The 17,611-nt window shown below is 40.7% G+C and overlaps 1 protein-coding gene across 2 annotated transcripts; it reads left to right on the top strand.

The window, feature by feature from the left end:
* Window positions 1-158: 158 nt before the first annotated feature.
* FAM50A (family with sequence similarity 50 member A) lies at window positions 159-17,121 on the top strand. Of its 2 annotated transcripts, none has more exons than XM_058169378.1 (15): window positions 159-286; window positions 1,020-1,299; window positions 1,741-1,866; window positions 5,606-5,690; window positions 5,831-5,930; window positions 7,083-7,219; window positions 7,387-7,463; window positions 8,079-8,145; window positions 8,271-8,332; window positions 9,462-9,538; window positions 11,186-11,240; window positions 12,290-12,338; window positions 12,568-12,638; window positions 13,127-13,237; window positions 16,937-17,121. In XM_058169378.1, the coding sequence occupies exons 3-15, from the start codon at window positions 1,756-1,758 to the stop codon at window positions 16,943-16,945; spliced, it is 1,011 nt and encodes a 336-aa protein (XP_058025361.1). In that variant the 5' UTR covers window positions 159-286; window positions 1,020-1,299; window positions 1,741-1,755; the 3' UTR covers window positions 16,946-17,121. The 2 variants fall into 2 exon arrangements, with proteins under 2 accessions (XP_058025361.1, XP_058025360.1); XM_058169377.1 differs by having other exon boundaries at window positions 160-286; window positions 1,020-1,408.
* Window positions 17,122-17,611: the final 490 nt, after the last annotated feature.

The following is a 17,611-nucleotide window of genomic DNA, read 5'->3' as shown; positions in this document are numbered from 1 at the left end:
CCCAATCGCAGTTCGTAACTTCCTCCACGCATACACTATATGGTAGCTTTTTTTTATCAATCTACAGTTGGTTTGTTGACACATCACCCCAGTTCACCAGATTTGTGTATCCTGCTAAACCAAATTTGGTAAACATGACACAACTACTTGTCAATTAGCACGTGTGAGTACAAAACGATTAAAAGGGTTGGTTTCGTCGCAACGCTTTTGAAACGCGGTTTTCCAGAAAGCGAGTGACGCCGATTTCGCCTTTCTCCTTAGCTTAGCGGGATCGCTTTCAATACAAGTATTGAGTTTCACACAAAGGATTGGCAAGCTTCAAACGCAGAAAACACGCTTACATTATCGACTGGAGGGGGGGAGCTTGTGCGTCCTACGTACGCTAGATTAGGTTTCCTATCTTCACAGAAGCTGCGCTAGTTGAAAAATATTTGCCACGTTACTCGACAAGGCTTAATTATTATTCACATAATTATATGTGACAAAGCAGCAGTGACTGGTCCCCGGGGGTGGGGGGCAGCATTAACTTCACGATAGAAAATGAAAAAAAGACCTCGTTTGCCAGTTAACAATTAAAAGCAGCAGCCACACTGGCATTTCCCCGATGCTTTAGCCTCTCACTATCAACTTCTTATAACTTGATTGTGCATGGCTGAGGTTTTTGACAGCTTGGTCGATTTTGCTCAAAATCAACCCAAGCCGATTTTGGGCACGTTCGTTCGTTAATACTTTTACCCTTTATCCTATATATGACTGACAAATAAATAAAATAAAAATAAATTTCCACGCCTCCTGCCAGCGGGCGAGGAAACGAACCACTAACGACGTGGAGAAACCAGCAATTTATTCTGGAATCTTAAAACCCAGTTATCTGGGGGAGGCGGTCCTATTTAATTCCTAGACAGACAAGTATCGGACTCTCTAATAAGATTGCATTTTCACTTTCTCCCAGGGAGGGAGAAGCGCAATCAGGGAGAGGCTTCCACTGAGATTTCTGTTCTATTTCTCCCTTTCTTTAGCATTTCTCTAGGCAGCTGAGTCGCCGCCTTTCGAGTAAGGAGATTAGTCGCGCTCCTACGCAAACCACGCCTCTTTTCCGTCTTGACTGACACTACCGACTTCATAAGCCCGCCTCGGCAAATAGAAAAGTCGTCTTTATCATAGAGGTGTCAAGGCTAGAACAACTTACAAGGCGTTTCTACCGGAAGTTCCGGCTGTGAATCGATTGAGTTTCCGAGTTTTTTTCCGTATATCGGCTGATCGTGGGAAAATAGGAGGTTAGAGTTCAGTTCTGTCCTGGTGCGTACAAGTGACGTGTGCGGAGCAGCTGGTGGGATTTGCGGTTAGAAGGTTTTTCTGAACGTTTTTTGGGGTGAAAAAGAAAGAAATTCCACGGCATTTTGACCAGGCAAGGATCACAGCGATCTCTCTATATATTGGGTTCCCCTTTTCCTTTCACAATTTCTCATCCCAGATCCAGAAATCCCATATCTTATTCTATATCTTCCCCTTGCTTTCCAGTCCTTGGATCTCTTTCTGTTTTAATGGGTTGTCTTCACGATTACCATTGATGATCAGTGGTAGATCATCTGCTTTTACAGGCACCCGATCCCAGCTTTGATGCAGCATCCATTAAAAGGACCATAAGGAGTAAGATGGGTTAGTTTCTGGAGAGCTGCTGCCTGTTGGAGAAGACAGTAAATGTACAACAGCTTCATGTATGTGTTTTGTACCTCACAGGTCCCATCAGTGATCATGGCACAATACAAAGGAGCTGCCAGCGAGGCTGGCCGGGCCCTTCAGTTGATGAAGAAGAGAGAGAGGCAACGTGAGCATATGGAACAAATGAGGCAACGCATCGCTGAGGTGATGAGAAGTAGAAATCATTGAGAGATTGGTTTTTGAATTCTTACAGGAGATAATACTAAGGAACACATGGTTGTTCCTTAGAAATAAGGGTTTGTTTGGAGTCATTCTGGCAAAGGTGGAGGTTTTAATGAAGGAATGGGAGAGAATGTTCTTTTCTGTAGTCAAAAACAAACAAGAGCAAAAGTTTCCACCGTTAATCATGAATATATTTCTTTTAAAAAGTGTGCATGTTTTAAAAAACGAGGTTTTTTTTAGTATATTTGCTTAGTTTTTCTGTGATATGTGTAGGCTTCATCATGCAGAATAAAAAAGCTAAAGAGAAGAAAAGCAAGTAGATATTCTACCAAATATTTGATGTCACATTCAAATAACATTCAGATAATTAATGTAGCACATAAGAGTGCAGCACACCAGGGTTTAAGCTGATTGTTATATTTCTGATTTGAGTACAATATTTCTTCTAGAACATATCTTCTTCAGACACTTGCCCTTTCTTGCCCTTAGAATTGTCTTGCAAATGGAAACTCTTCCTATGATTTTTCCTACCCTGTTTCTCCTAAAATAAGACATCCCCTGATAATAAGGGGTTTTGAGCGCATGGCAATAAGGCCAAGCACTTATTTCAGGATTCAAAAAAAATATAAGACGGTCTTATTTTCAGGGAAACACGGTATTTATTTTTCTGTGAAACAACTATGACTGAATGTTTAGTCTTAATGTGACTTTAAGAAATTTCTTATCTTCCTAAACATATTTTGTTGCCTTTTAAGAATATTTTACTCATACTCTCCAGAATATGACTATTGCTCTAATTTTCCTTTTTTATTTGAAAAATCATGTCTAGCACACTGATATCTGCTCAAGACAGTCACCATTTTCAGATGTCTTTTCTCTAGCGGAACAAGCTTATTCTGGTTATGTCCTGGTCATTTCATTGACTTTTTGAGAGAGAAAATTTGTCTCAAATGCACACCTGAATAGACTACACTTGCTTCATTTTCAGCAAAGAAGAGAGATGTAAGACATTTCTAAAAACGCCTGCAATTGATCCTTATTATTACCTTGCACATAAACTTACTATTTTGTGGCTTGTGTATTAAACATAAGTCTCCTAATACAGCAGAAGAATTTTTTCTGGACTTTTGGGGAAGAAATGACAAACTGAGGATTGCTCTGCTAAAAACAGAGACAACAACCAGGGCAGAATGAAGAGTAATGGGTAGACCTGCTCTTCATAATTCCTTTCTGGTAAGGAGAGGACTTGAGATCGCTCACAAGTGTTCCAGACCAGGGGTCTCCAACCTTGGTCCCTTTAAGACTTGTGGACTTCAACTCCCAGAGTCCCTGGGAGTTGAAGTACACAAGTCTTAAAGGGACCAAGGTTGGAGACCCCTGTTCCAGACAGTTGATCCTCATGAAAAAACCTCAGGACAGTCTTCAGTGGGTTTAGAGCTTGGGGAGACAAAAGAATAGCCATCTTTTTGCTCAAACCATAGTTGGTGTGCCTACTGGGTTTGCATACTTTCTTTTCTAACCATTTTTGAAATTTTGTTAGCTGCATTTTAGTGATTAGGAATCCTTGGATTAACAAATTTTACAGCAGTGGGTTGGTTTCCTTCAGCAAAATAAGTTTTAAACACAAGTTTAAGAACCTAAAAATTATTTTGAATAAACAGCAAAAGAGCACTTAGAACTTTGATTTCGGAAAATTACAAAGGGCCCAGTTGAATTAGAAATAAGATTTTGGAATTAATTATAAAATTCCTTCCTGTGGGAAAATGCTTTTTTGAATTATCTTTCAAAAATAGAATACAACTTTGAAGGTTGGACTCTAGAGAGAACCACAAGGAATTAAAGATTACAATTAAAGAAGAACACTTACAAATTTGACTAACTAATACAGAAAGAAGAAAATATTAGAACATTGGAACAGGGGAGGATATTTGGTAACAAGGACTTCAGAAGTTAATTTTAAGAGTATCTGTCTCTATAGATAGACTGTATTTAGAAAATATTATGAAAGAGGAACAAGTTTTACTGGAAAAACTGAGACTGATCTAAAAGTAGAGTTAAAAATGACAGGGTACAAGAATGATATGGAAAAAGATGCTACACTGGACATACAAATGAAACTGGCTGATGTCTTAATAATCAAAAGGAATATACACATAATGAATCAAAGAAAAGGGCCCTGGATAACTTTCCTATATTGTATTTACAAAAGATACCCATTAAGCCCTTGAAAACAAAAAGTTGTAGTACATAATTTGAAGGGACTAAAGATCAAAATGGTTAAAAGAAAAAGGAAGGAATATAAAGTTGGTTTATCTGATCAAAGTTAAAATAGAATTGTTATCTCTGGTAAGCCTTAAATTATTTTTGCTGATCAGGATTAAATAATGAGGTTTGAAGGATTGCTTTATAGATAAGAGATGGGATACTGGAACAAGATATCATTTCTTGTATTTTAAGAAAAGGTGATAAGTTATTAAAATTGTTTATACTTGTGACTAAGCAATCTTTATATATTTATTTTGCTTATTATATTCATATTTTTTCTTTACTATTTTTCTTTCTAGTTTTTCTTTTTTGCACTTTCTAGTTTTTCTTTTGATTTTTTTTTACTTTGTATTAGCTTTTATCTTCTTAATTATAATTTTTAATAAAATTACTGTAAAAATATTTTGTGACTTTTGCCTGTGCTGACACCTGTCTCTGTATAGCTTACTATGTTCTGTTGCTGTTTCATGCTGAATTGTAAGCGGGCGTCATCCTTAAGATTAAGTAACATGTTTTCCTCTTTTGCATGATGGGATTTTAAGTTATAAATCTGGTATGGAGGTTTATATTTTAATCACTTTATTCTGAGTGGCTAATCAAAAAAGAAATTTCATTATAAACAGAAAAGCTAAAATTCTGCAGCCTTTCTGGGAGCAAACTATAGTAATTCAGAACACCTCACCTACTTGATTGATTTGCAGGACTACAGTATATTCATACTGGCTATTCACAGATTAGACATTCTCTTACATCAATACTTAGTTGACTCTTTATTTTTCTGTAATATCCTTTTTTTTTTACTTTACTTTTTTACTGTAATAAGATGTATTCCAGCTTGTGAACTTTTTTTTACCAAATGTTGATACTGACAGATAATTCTGCTTCTTCTAACAGTGTTGGGTTGAGCTTGCTCCCTTGTGTTCGCTGTGTAATTGCTGCATAAGTGCTTTCCCAGTGCCTTGCTTGGGGTGTACTCAGCCAGACATATGTTTCTTCCAAATGCAATAACAAATCCCCTATTTGACACTAACATCTGTTGTTCATATAATATTTCTTATCCTGATGGCCCAGGTAATTCTTGAGGATCCCTCAGTTTTCATAAGCACCACCTCATCTTTGTTGGCGGTCTTTTATCCCGCAATCTAATGTAATATGCAACCATATGTTCTGCTTGAGAATTTGCCCATCCCCACATGAACACTTACTCTTGATGAGAAGAAACATGTTTTTTTATCTTACCTTGCTAATTGAAATTCATAGAAAAAAATTATGTAATCTATCCTGACTTCTGTGGTTAGGTTAGGTTGTAATCTACATTTGCCTAAATACTAAAATGGATAGAAATCCCTGTGTTTTCTATCTGCTGTTTTTTACTGGGTTGAATCAAAAAATGGGAACTGAAACGTCATCAGGGTCTACAATCCTTCTTCTCTGCTCTGTTCTTTGCCCGTGGCAGGAGAACATCATGAAGTCAAACATCGATAAGAAATTCTCTGCCCATTATGATGCAGTGGAAGCTGAGCTGAAATCTAGCACCGTTGGTGAGTCTGGATGTAGTTAAAGAGTGACCTATGTTTTAGAAAGAGGCCCCAAGCCCTGGCCTCCATTCCTTAGCTTGTGTGAATTACCTTCTCTCCTGCATAGTGTTTGGGCCTATTTCCAGCACAGCTTCTTCCAATAGGTTTGGTGACCCTCAATGACATGAAGGCCAAGCAAGAGGCCCTTGTAAAGGAACGGGAGAAGCAGCTAGCCAAAAAGGAACAGTCCAAAGAATTACAACTGTAAGTTTGTGAGTGTGCATGAAATTCTGGGCAGGATAACTTGGGTCTTGGAGAATAGCTTCCATTACTTGGGAATGGGCAACCTTGTATCTTTCAGCTCTTTTGACCCATAGCTTACATAATCCCTTGATATTAGGTGTGCTGATTTGGAGTAATTGGAGCTGAAAACATCTGGGAAGAACCAGTTTACCTATTTGATAAAACTATTTTTGTGTATGAACAGGCGAGCCCCTTAAGAAGAATGAAGGACAGCAGGTTTAGGCCATGTAAAAAAAATGTGATTTTCATGCCTCCAAATTTATGGAATTTACCATCTAGTTAATTAAACTACTCTAGAATGAATTTTTAAAGGATTTCACTAAGTAACAGAACAATCAAGGAAATTCCAGAGATAAACTAACAAAGATGTATTTGTCTTCATGCTTTTCCTGTCAACATCCCAGGGATATCTGACAAGAGTTCAAAATGAACATGTTGAAATAGGCAGATCTTCTATTTTATCTAACATGATATTCTTAACATCAGCTACAAAGTCTCCAGGCCACAGGTTACTCTTCACTAACTTTAGAAAGAGACATTTCATGATAATGTTCATCTTTTTTTTTAATTATAAGAATAATTTTGAACTCTTATCGGTCCTTTGTATACAGTTTCCCTTCATTTGTAATTTGATTTATTAAAGTGTTATTTTAAGAACTGAATGAATATCACAAATAGAATAAGGAAAAGTTTCATCAAACAGTAATTTCCTAAATGTGGGAAAACGTCAACTGTTTGAAAATGGCATACTTAAATATAATATAACAATTGTATTTTAAAATTATAATATAAAATAGAATATAACAATTGCATGATTTGTCCAAATAGTGATTGTTTGAATACTATCATAGTGATAAGTCACCATTGGCCTTGAAAGTCATTTTTCTCTCGAAACCAACTATATACTATTGCTTTGGATAGCATAATAGTTCCTTTAAAAAGCTTCCCTCTTCCTTCTAAGAAATGAGGTTGAATCAATTTTGTTTCAGATTTTTTTCCCCCCTTCAGTGGTCTTATGTTTTTTCAACACTCTGCCTTTCTTAGAAATCTTCTAAGAGCTCCCTCAAGTGTGCATTTCATGCCAAACTGATTTTTTTTATTTCCTTGTCATAGAAAATTGGAACGGATGCGGGAGCGGGAACGCAAGCAGGAACAAAAACGTAAGATCTCAAGCTTGTCCTTCACTCTGGATGAAGAGGAGGAAGATGATGCTGAGGAAGAAGATGAGGAAACAGACTTGGAACGAGAAGGTGAGGAATAATAGGCTGGATGCGTTGCAGAAAGTGAAGCCGAAGTAGGCCTGGTGTGATGATAGCAATAGCAGGGGAGAGAAGTGTAGGGCAGCGACTGTTGAATTCAAGAAACAGAATGTTAAAGGTAGCTCCTCATTCATTCATGATTCTCCTGCTTTTCTTAGAGTTGCCTCCCAAAAAGAAGAAACTTGGGAAGAACCCAGATGTGGATACTAGCTTCCTCCCTGACCGTGACCGTGAGGTATAGTGATTACTTGTCCTGCAGGTGATTCTGATTACCATATTTTTCAGAGTATAAGACGCAGCTTATTTTTTGGGCAGGAAAATAAGAAAAAAGCTGATTGGCAGGTGAATTGGCCTCCCAGAATTCCCCAAATCAGCTGTTCCCAGAGGTGAATTTTAGCAACAGGTTCCTTGGTTGTGAGCTCTGTGCCTTGCTTTTTTTTGCTTTTTTTCCCTGCCTCTGAAACTTTGTTTCAGAAAAAACTTTTTTCTGCCTCTGAAAGCCTCTGAAACATAGCTTCAGAAAAAAAGACTCTGAAGCTCTGTTTGGGAGCTTCTTTTCTAAAGCTCTGTTTGGGGGCTTCGTTTCTGAAGCTTCATTTCTGATGCTTTTTTCAGTCTCTGAAACCTCCGTTTGAGAAGCTGGGCGAAGCTACATTCAGAGTATAAGACACATCCAGATTTTCACCCTCTTTTTGGAGGGGGAGGAAGGTGCGTCTTATACTCCAAAAAATACGGCAACTCCCATAAACTACAGCGGTCAAGAGTAATGGAGGCTGAGAGTTATACTTCACCAAAATCTGGAGGGCCACAGATTGCTTCATCCTTTTCTTTTCCACATCCTGGATTTCAGGAAGAAGAAAACCGCCTGCGAGAAGAGCTTCGGCAAGAGTGGGAGGCCAAACAAGAAAAAATCAAGAGTGAGTGATGGAAAGTGAAGCTGGTCTGGCATGCCTTCCAAGTGGAGGGGTGACAGTTATAATTGTGTTTAAAAAGAGGAGTCTCCCATCCTTTTCATTCTTTTCTTTCTTTTGTCTTTGGCCAGGTGAAGAAATTGAGATCACATTCAGTTACTGGGATGGCTCTGGGCACCGCCGAACAGTGAAGGTGAGCTTTGCTCCCAGCCTGCTTGGATTCTGTTCTCAGCTTCGGAAAGCCAGTGGGTGGTTTAATGCTTGGGTATAGAATACAAGGACTCAGGTTGTTGGCTTTTTCCATAAAGTACACTGATTTTTATTGTGTGACCATCTATATGTATTCTGTGTCCAGCTTCTTAAAATGGCTGATGCAAAATGCTACTTCATAGCTGTTTAGCATTCCATCAAGTGTTCAGCTTTGTTCATTCTTAGTTCAAGACAGGAAATATAATAGATTTATTTATTTATTTATTTCCTGCCTTTATTATTTTATAAATAACTCAAGGGAGTGAACATATTTAATACTCCTTCCTGTTTTCCCCACAATAGCATTCTGGGCTGAGAGAGAGTGACTAGCCCAAAGTCCCCCAGCAGCTTTCCTGCCTAAGGTGGGATTAGAACTCAGAGTCTCCTGATTTCTAACTAGGAGCCTCAATCACTAGATCAAAATGGCTCTCAGATGTGCAGTGAATCATAGCTTTTTTCTTATTTTAAAATACTATTGTGCTAAAGTGTGGTTCCCAGTTGTCTCTCGTCATAAGAGTGGTTAGGCCCACAGTTGTTTCCACCCAGCAATACGATAACCTCAGATACTCACAGGCCAGGAAAAGAAACATTTCTTTTTGTTCCACACCAAAACTTTTTAAAAAATCCTCCATATAAACAATTGTCCCCTTTAACCTATAACCTCTCTAAAGAAAAATCACCCTCACAAAATCTGGTAAAGGTTTCACTGACTAATCTTTTAGTTAAAGGCCAGGCTTCTAAATCTTTTATATAAATAAACGTGGGAGTGTAGGGGATAGAAATTACTCACAGGTTGGCTGAATGTTTAGAATGTCAAACTAGTTCTGGAATGTTCCAAATTCCACTTTCCACGTAAGCATGAGGCGTTGAGGAGTCACCATTCTTAGACTAGCCAGGTTTACATGATCAAGTATTTATTGAGATGAAGATGAAAAATGGATTCCTTGAGTTTTTTGGAGGAGATAAAGTAAACTAAGATATATGACTCCGCAAAGAACACTGTGAGCTTTTACTTGTGGGGGTTGTCTGAGAGAAATCCATTCCCAACTGACTCTTCTTTTCCCTCAGTGTAGATGAAAAAGGGCAACACCATTCAGCAGTTCCTGCAAAAGGCCCTGGAGATCTTGCGCAAGGACTTCAGTGAGCTTCGGTAAAGGACTTTGTGGAGTTTTACTTTCCATGCAGCTGGCTGAAGAGAATTCGTTTCAATTTGCATTCATTTGTGAGTGCAAGTTGTTACCATCTGGTGAATATTACGGTTAGCCCTGGTAGACAGATCCTGGCCTTGTGCCAGCGGATGGTATCAGCCTCATCGACTCGATTGCAATTGGGGGAAAAGTTTTTTAATTCAGAAGTCACTACAGGTGGTCCTTGACTCACAACAGTTTATTTAATGACCGTTCGAAGTTACAGCAGCGCTGAAAAAAGGGGCATGACCATTTTTCACACTTACAACCATTGCAGCCACACTTACAACCATTGTCCCTACGGTCCAATGAACAAAATTCAGACACTTGGCAACTGGTTCATATTTATGACGGTTGCAGTGTTCCAGGGTCACGTCATCCCCTTTTGCGACCTTCTGACAAGCAAAGTCAATGGGGAAGCCAGATTGCCTTAACAACCTTGTGACTAACTTAACTGCAGTGATTCACTTAACAACTCTGGCAAGAAAGGTCGTAAAATGGGGCAAAACTCACCGATGTCTCAGAAATTTTAGGCTCAATTGTGGTCGTAAGCCGAGGACTACCCATACATGAAGCAGGCGTTATAAAGGCCAATATCTAATGTAGATGGCAAGTGAGGATCGGCACCACTGACCTGTAACACAGCTGGCCGATGTGGATTGGAAAAGTGAGCAAACTTCAGAAGGAACATACGCTTAGCCATTTTCTTTTCTAAAGAAGGAGACTCAGGGGTGCCCGAGTCAAAAAATGTGTTTTGTTTCATTGATGGAACAAACCTCTTGTGACTTGGAAGTTCAGCCAAGACCTTCCAGGTGTCTTCCGGGCTGGCGGAACTGAAACCCCAAAGATGTTATTGTTTAGATTTTTGTCCAGGAAATCCCAGAGGATGAACATGGCAAGGCTGATGTGCCTTGCCTCTCTCCTGTCCTCTTTTGCTGACCTTGTCTGTTCTCTTAGTGAGACAGCTCACTAAGCCCGGGGGTCTCCAACCTTGGCAACATTAAGACATGTGGGCATTGAAGACCCTTTGCACTAATCAGTGCTTACCTGACTGATCCTTACGCTGGTCTTCCTGACCTTCCCCATGCCTTCCCTTCATGTCCACTGATTGGGTTGCCCACCAACCCGCCTTATCCTTCCTGACCAGCCCATTCAGCTTCTCCCTCACCCCCATATTTCTAGCTTTCACTTTATCCTTGCCATCCCGTTGCTTCCCTTTAAAAATGAGCCACATTCCACCAGCCTGCAACAACACCCCCCACCCCCGCACTTTCCTAACTCTTACGTTTGCTTAACTGCTGCTACTAGTGAACGCAGCACCTCCAGAGGCTTTGTATTTTCCTGACTATCGCCCACCTGGGAACACGTCTGCCTAGTACAGGCCAAACTGGATACAGTCCATGCAGGCCACATGCCCACCCCTGCTCTGCAAAGGCAAAAAAAAGAACAACATCGCGATATGACACAATCTGGCCCACAACACAATCAAGTTTGATCCCCTTGCCCTAGTACATATTCTCTGCTCTGGACATGCAGTAGCCGCTGGGCCCAAAACATTTGATGCATCTCCAGAAAGACTTGAGAGGCTAAATGCACATCTTTCCCTACAGGTCAGCCGGTGTGGAGCAGCTCATGTACATCAAGGAAGATCTCATCATCCCACATGTAAGTAGGAGGCTCTGTCTCATTGTGCCACCAGCATTCCCTGCAGTGTTCCCCTACTTTACTCTTATGCCCTGTTATGCCTGTTATGCCCTGTTATGTGGTCTAGAAGTTCTGGATCATTAGATCTAATTCTCTGGCTACAAGAGGAAGGGATCATTGGAACCTTCCTCTAGTACACAAAAGTGATTTGGTCTCAAGCAGGGGATAAGTGCAGAAGGGAGAATTCCATTTAAAGCAGCCCATGGTTAGGGTTTGCGTTTTTTCATTGAATAAAGCCCATCGGTGAACTTGAATGCTTTTCACGGCACCTCAGAGGAAACCAAACCCCCCAGTCTAGATATTTTGCCACTGCTAGATTTTTAGAGTTATGCTCAGTGGTGAAATCCATTTTTTTTTACTACTGGTTCTATGGGCGTGGCTTAGTGGGCGTGGCAGGAGAAGGATACTGCAAAATCCCCATTCCCTCCCCACTCCTGGGGGAAGAATATTGCAAAATCCCCATTCCCACCCCACCCTGGGGCCAGCCAGAGGTGGTATTTGCTGGTTCTCTGAACTACTCAAAATTTCCACTACCGGTTCTCCAGAACCTGCAAGATTTCACCCCTGGTTGTGCTAGCCCCAATCCCCATTGCCTTTGGGACCAATTGGGAGTTTTCCAAGCACCAGTGCCCCTGATTCCAAATAGGAAAGCCCCATGCCCACTTTAGGAACAATGGACTTCAAGAGAAAGAAAGAGAGAGCCACCTCCCAAAGGGGTATCTAAAATGAAATGGGCTAAGGTCAGTGCTTAGCTGGAAAAAAGCAAAGCAGTTAAAGTTTTGCTCGGGAAGGAAGAAAAAAGAAGAACAGTATCTCACCACTCTGCTTAGGATATCAGGCCAGACACTGTTTGTTACAATTCCTTTTGGTGGGTGTTATCCTTCTCAGTGCTTTTTGAAGCAGCTGCCCTCTGCCCTTAAAGGTAACGATTCCAAGTGGCTTGCTCAGGTTTGGTTGGGGGAATCTTTTTGTGATGTAGCTTCCTCAGCTCTTTTCTTCTGCCCACCCAGCATCACAGCTTCTACGATTTCATTGTCACCAAGGCTCGAGGGAAAAGCGGTGAGTTGTCTTCTTTTGTTCCTCCTTCCTTTTCGGCTTTTGTCTTCCTCCTATCAAAGCCCTCTGGGAGGTTGGGGGTAGGGGAGCGCGAAGGTGGCTGCTATTAGGGCAGGCAACTGGGCTGAACTTTTATCCTGCCTGAAGCGAAAGGGAAAAATCCAGGCCTTGAAATGGGAGCCCAGTTGTTCTGTAAATCTCCCCTCTCTCATATATACTCTCCCTAATTCAGGCCCGCTCTTCAATTTCGACGTCCATGATGATGTCCGGCTGTTGAGTGATGCAACAGTGGAAAAAGATGAGGTGAGAAAAGAGGTTGCCACTGAATTAATTGGTCCCAAAAGCCTATTTGCTGAGAGGACCAACAGTTGCAAAAAAGAAACACAGATGACCTTGACGTCCACTTGCTATTTTTTGCTTTTATCTAGACACATACTGAACCTTGCAAATACGCTTCCCCCCCACCCCCATTTTCCTTACCTCTTAAAAAAACACAAGCTGCCTTCCCCAAACTGGTGCTATCTAGAAGTATCCATAACCTCCAGCCAATCGTGAAAGGTCTGGTTTATACCCTAATTGATCCAGCAGCTAAGAGGCAAGCTAACAGAAAGAATTTGTCCCCATGAACTGCACTGGACAAATTCTTCCCTTTCTGTTTTGAGTGTTCTGCATCATCTTTCATTGGTTCTTTGGGAAAACTTTCCTGTTCCCATCTGAGCTGATTGGGAAGATTGTTTGGAAGTGGTTTATCAAGTGCTTTGACTTCTGATTCCTCTCTCGTCCCCCTTCAGTCCCACGCTGGTAAAGTTGTACTTCGCAGCTGGTATGAGAAAAACAAACATATTTTCCCCGCGAGCCGATGGGAGCCTTATGATCCAGAGAAGAAGTGGGACAAGTATACGGTAGGGAGGGAATGGAACTCTCTTTGGTTGTGGGATGGTGTCCAAAGAGGATGGGATCATTCGGGGGAAGGTCACGTGAGCATAAATGTCTGTCCTTTTATTCTCAAGCTATGGGCTAAAACATAATTTTGATGAATATCCAAAAAGCTTGCAGTCACACATTTCATGCCTTACCCTGCAGATGCATAGATTTCACGTGTAATGTGTCTAAAAGATAAGCCATCGTTTTTCTGCCTGTACTATATATCAGAAGGGGGCCAACACTGAATAAAAAAGAGTGACAAGTTCATTTGTACCCTTTCCAACCAATCATCCTTTCCTTCAACTGTAACATCCATCCAACTCAACAAACTATTCTTCACAATCTCTCTGTCTCTAAAACTTGACTTACTTCTACAGAAAACATATGGATGCATTCTTTCCCCTATTATTTAATCATGCAAATTGCATTGTTTCTCAGTTGTGAGAGAGATCCAGGTTAAACTCTTCTGCCTGCACAGCATTGAAAAATGTAGAAACAACTTGAGATGGGAGCATTAATGAGGCTTGTAAAAGAACATTTCTTAGGGCAAAAGATGATGGAATCTAATTGCAGTCAGACCCATCCAGCACCGCCTTGGGTCAGGCTGGTGCGTGCAATAGTTTAGCAATATCGGGAGATGACAAATTGTCTTCCTCATCCCAGCAACGGGACAGAGCCAACCTCAGCTATGGTGCCCAGTTCTGACAGTGCTGTTCAAATTCTTGAAAGGATGTGACCCAGAAGGTCAAGACTGACTCCATTTCTGAGTGCAGGACACTGAATAATGGGTTGAAGTTACAGGAAGGCAGATGTTGAGTGAATGTTCTAAAACAAAAAAACATTTCTGACAGTAAGAGCAGTTCAATAGTGGAAATGTTTCTCAGAAAGGAGGTGGTCCCCTTAATTGAATACGTTCAAGCAAAAGCTAGAGGTCCATCTATCTGGGGTGTTTCCAGTTGGATTCCTGCCTTGACCAGCGGGTTAGACTTGATGGTCCAAATGAGAGCTTCCGATCTGAGGATTCTGTGATCCTAGTGGATTATGTCTCTTCTAAACACTGTAGTAATACAATAATACTCCAAGACCTAAGCGTACGGTGTATTTCTGGCAGAAAGCTTCATTTCTTATTGATTCAAAAATTAGGCCTAATCTATGCCGCAGCTGCTTGCATAATAATTGGATTGCTGCCATTTGCTTTTCTAGGTCAAAGAAAGGAGGCCTCTTCCTCGCTCTTAAATGTGGGCTAACAACCCCAGTCTAATCCTTAAATGAAAGGGTGCCGTATGCAGAATACTGTGCGATGCTTTCCGCTTGCGCTTCATATCTGGCAGAATTTTTGCCTCCTGACTCCTGCCTAAAATTTGCTTTCCCTTGCCTGGGTGAAGAAGAAAGGAGACCCCCTTCTGAAGGGCAGATTCATTTCATGAAGTGATTTTTTTTTCCCTCTTCAAAAAGTGAGGAGCTTATAAGAATCTTTGACCATTATAAAAGTAGAAGGAACCGCAGACCTTACACTTCATATGAGTCAGAGATTTCTGCAGCCAAATCATATATCCTTTGCCGCTCCTGGAGTCATTTCTGTGGAGCAGATTCTGGTCTGCACACATTAAACCAAGAAGAGAAAGTCCAGCCCATGGACCTTCCTCTGGCCTCTGGGTCTTCCTAGCAGCATGATTCATGTCTGTCTGTCTATCTGTCTGTCTGTCTGTCTGTCTGTGAGTGTTTCTCTGTTTCTGTGTGTATGTATATCTGTTTTTGTCATACATTCTGATATGTTTCGTAGAGATTTGAGGAAAATTCCTAAAGTGAATGGAAATTTTGTGGCATTCTAACAAATGCTGGAGACAAACAGCATAATCTTTAGGCCTTGCATTTCAATTTCCAGAAGCTATTTGAAATGGATTGAGTGTCCAAACAATGCTGGGAACCCTCTAAAACAAATGATTGTGCCCTCTCCCTTCCACTATTAGACAATATTGTATTATTATTTTGGAAGCAAATGAGGTGTGAAGAATTTAAGGGCCAAGTTACGTATGAAATATAGCCTTGTGTACAACTGAGGAAGTCAGATACCGAGATTGAACAGGTATCCGCTGCAATTAAAATAGGAGAGACACAATTGCACCTATAAAAATAATCCAAATAAAGCCATCAATTGACCCCTTTTTAAAAAAACATACAGTACGTGTACATAATCCTCCAAGGAACTACAGTATTTGGGAGTTTGAGCTTCAATGGAGGAGTGATTTTATTTATTTATCTGTTTGTTTTATTTATGGTTTTTATGCACTACCTCCTTCCATTCAACTTCAGGCAATTCAGAATACAGTATGCAATAAAATAATGAAAACATTAAAATTAGGTATAAAACCATAATAACAACACCCAATCCAATATTGGCCAATGGTATTCAGCTTAACCAAGCAATCCGTCCAGCATCAGCCACTGAAAGCGTCATAGAACATCTCCGCTTTTAGCTTCTCAAAAGACAGTGGGGAGGTGACATTTGGACCGCTGGAAGCTACCCTAGATGAGAGAGCTCTACCAAATTCTGTCTTCTCCCTTCATCCTGCCCCCAGCCACCTTTCCGAAGAGAAAGTATTCATAGGATCCCCTCAAGGACAAAATGAACAGAGTAGGCAGGTTCAACTTGGACACAGTTCTGAAACTATCAGAACTAAGCCCCACAGGTTAAGGCCAGCGTTTGAACTGCGCCCAAAAACATGGTAGCCAAGGTAGCATCCACAAAATCATTTTCACATGGTTGTGACAACTATCATTCTCCAGGAGATGGGCTGCTGCCATTTGCACCAGTTATAGCTTGTGTATCATTGTTAAAAGGCAGCTCCGTATTAAAGTCTCTTACAGGTAGTCCTTGACCTATGACCATTTGTTTGATGATGGTTCAAAATTATGATGGCCTGGGAACAAATGACATCCGTTTCACCATCCCCGTGGTCATGTGATCACAATTTGGGCACTAGGCAACTGGCTCAAATTGACAACAGTCGCAGCATCTTGCAGTCAAGCAATCGCTGTTTTCAATCTTCCCAGCTGGCTTTCAACAAGCAAAGTCAAATTGGGAATGCTAGATTTAATTAACAACCTTGAGATTCACTTAAGGATCTCAGTAAAAATGGTCATAAATGTCTGATGACTCACTTAATGACTGCATCACTTAGCAACCAAAATTCCAATCCCAACTGGTCATAAATTGAGGACAACCGGTACAGTAATCCAGTCTAGAGCTAATAAAGGCATGAGTTATTGCTGCCACTCTAGAGAGAGCTGCTACTGATGCAGCGAAAGCTCCTCTCATAACTGTATTCCTTGATGGCTTGTGACTGTACATAGGTTTGGTTTCTTGCTAGATTACTTGCCCCGTTGTCAGCAAAAATGATGATTTTTTAACCCGCAAGCCCACGGCCTTGTCCTTTGGCATAATTTCTTCTCTCATGGTTTATTGCTGTGGTCTATGAGGTCATTCCACATTCTCTATTACTAATTTTGTTGTTCTATAATCATTTTAAGCCACTATATTAAACAAAGCAAGGAGAGCACTTAGAGGCAGAGAGCATCTACTCTGGTTGTCCAGGGACCAGAGGTAGCAAATTGCTGATGAAATGAGACTAGTCTGGGGCAGGAATAACACTTATTTCTCTACCCTTCCCCCACAGATCCGCTGAGCCACCAATGTTGGAGCTCCTGATCCTCTCGGTGCGTATGTGTGTGTGTGTGTATGTCGAATCTGGCTCTTGCCACCCCAGATCTCCTGCAGTATTTTTAGACCTTCCACCTCTTCAGCTATGCCCTGTCCATATTTGTACCACCCTTCGGTGAAATAAACCTTTGCTTTTCCCAACCCTGAAGAGACTTGTTGATTTTAGGGTTATTCATAGCTTATAAGATCTGATGGTCCAGCTATAAAGCCACCAAGTTAAAACCCAGCTTGAGACCTAAATTGATACTGCAAAATGCTTTCAGTAGCGAGGCTTGGAATCTAAGGTGTAGGGTAGTATTCTAAAAATCTAGGCAGTCTGTTTACTGGTAAGGAACCACATTTCAGAACCAGTCATTTTATAGTTTTATACTGCTTTATTCTAGATATTTTTAAAAAACCCACATAACATTTTAATCCAGAAGGTAAAAAAATGGGTTGTGGAACTCCTAATTGGTGTAGGAACTCTGCAATTGTGTAGTTCTTTGGGCAACCTCCTCTGATGAATTTCCTCAGATGAAATGAGATACTGACATTTTCATCCTGTCCTCTTGGTCAACAAGAAAGCTCAATCTGAGAAAACAAAAAGATAAGTTGGCAATTGGCTAGGGATACACTGGCTGGAGCTATACAA

The sequence above is a fragment of the Ahaetulla prasina genome, chromosome 2, assembly GCF_028640845.1.
Source record: "Ahaetulla prasina isolate Xishuangbanna chromosome 2, ASM2864084v1, whole genome shotgun sequence".
Taxonomy (NCBI): Eukaryota; Metazoa; Chordata; class Lepidosauria; order Squamata; family Colubridae; genus Ahaetulla; species Ahaetulla prasina.
The sequence above is the reverse complement of the archived record's forward strand: the minus strand, read 5'-3'. Positions and strand labels throughout refer to the sequence as shown.

Coding starts and splice junctions, on each gene's coding strand:
- FAM50A (XM_058169378.1), top strand. CDS start 1,756: ATGGCACAATACAAAGGAGCTGCCAGCGAGGCTGGCCGGGCCCTTCAG. Junction 8,146..8,270: donor CAAACAAGAAAAAATCAAGA/GTGAGTGATGGA, acceptor GTCTTTGGCCAG/GTGAAGAAATTGAGATCACA. Junction 8,333..9,461: donor GGCACCGCCGAACAGTGAAG/GTGAGCTTTGCT, acceptor CCCTCAGTGTAG/ATGAAAAAGGGCAACACCAT.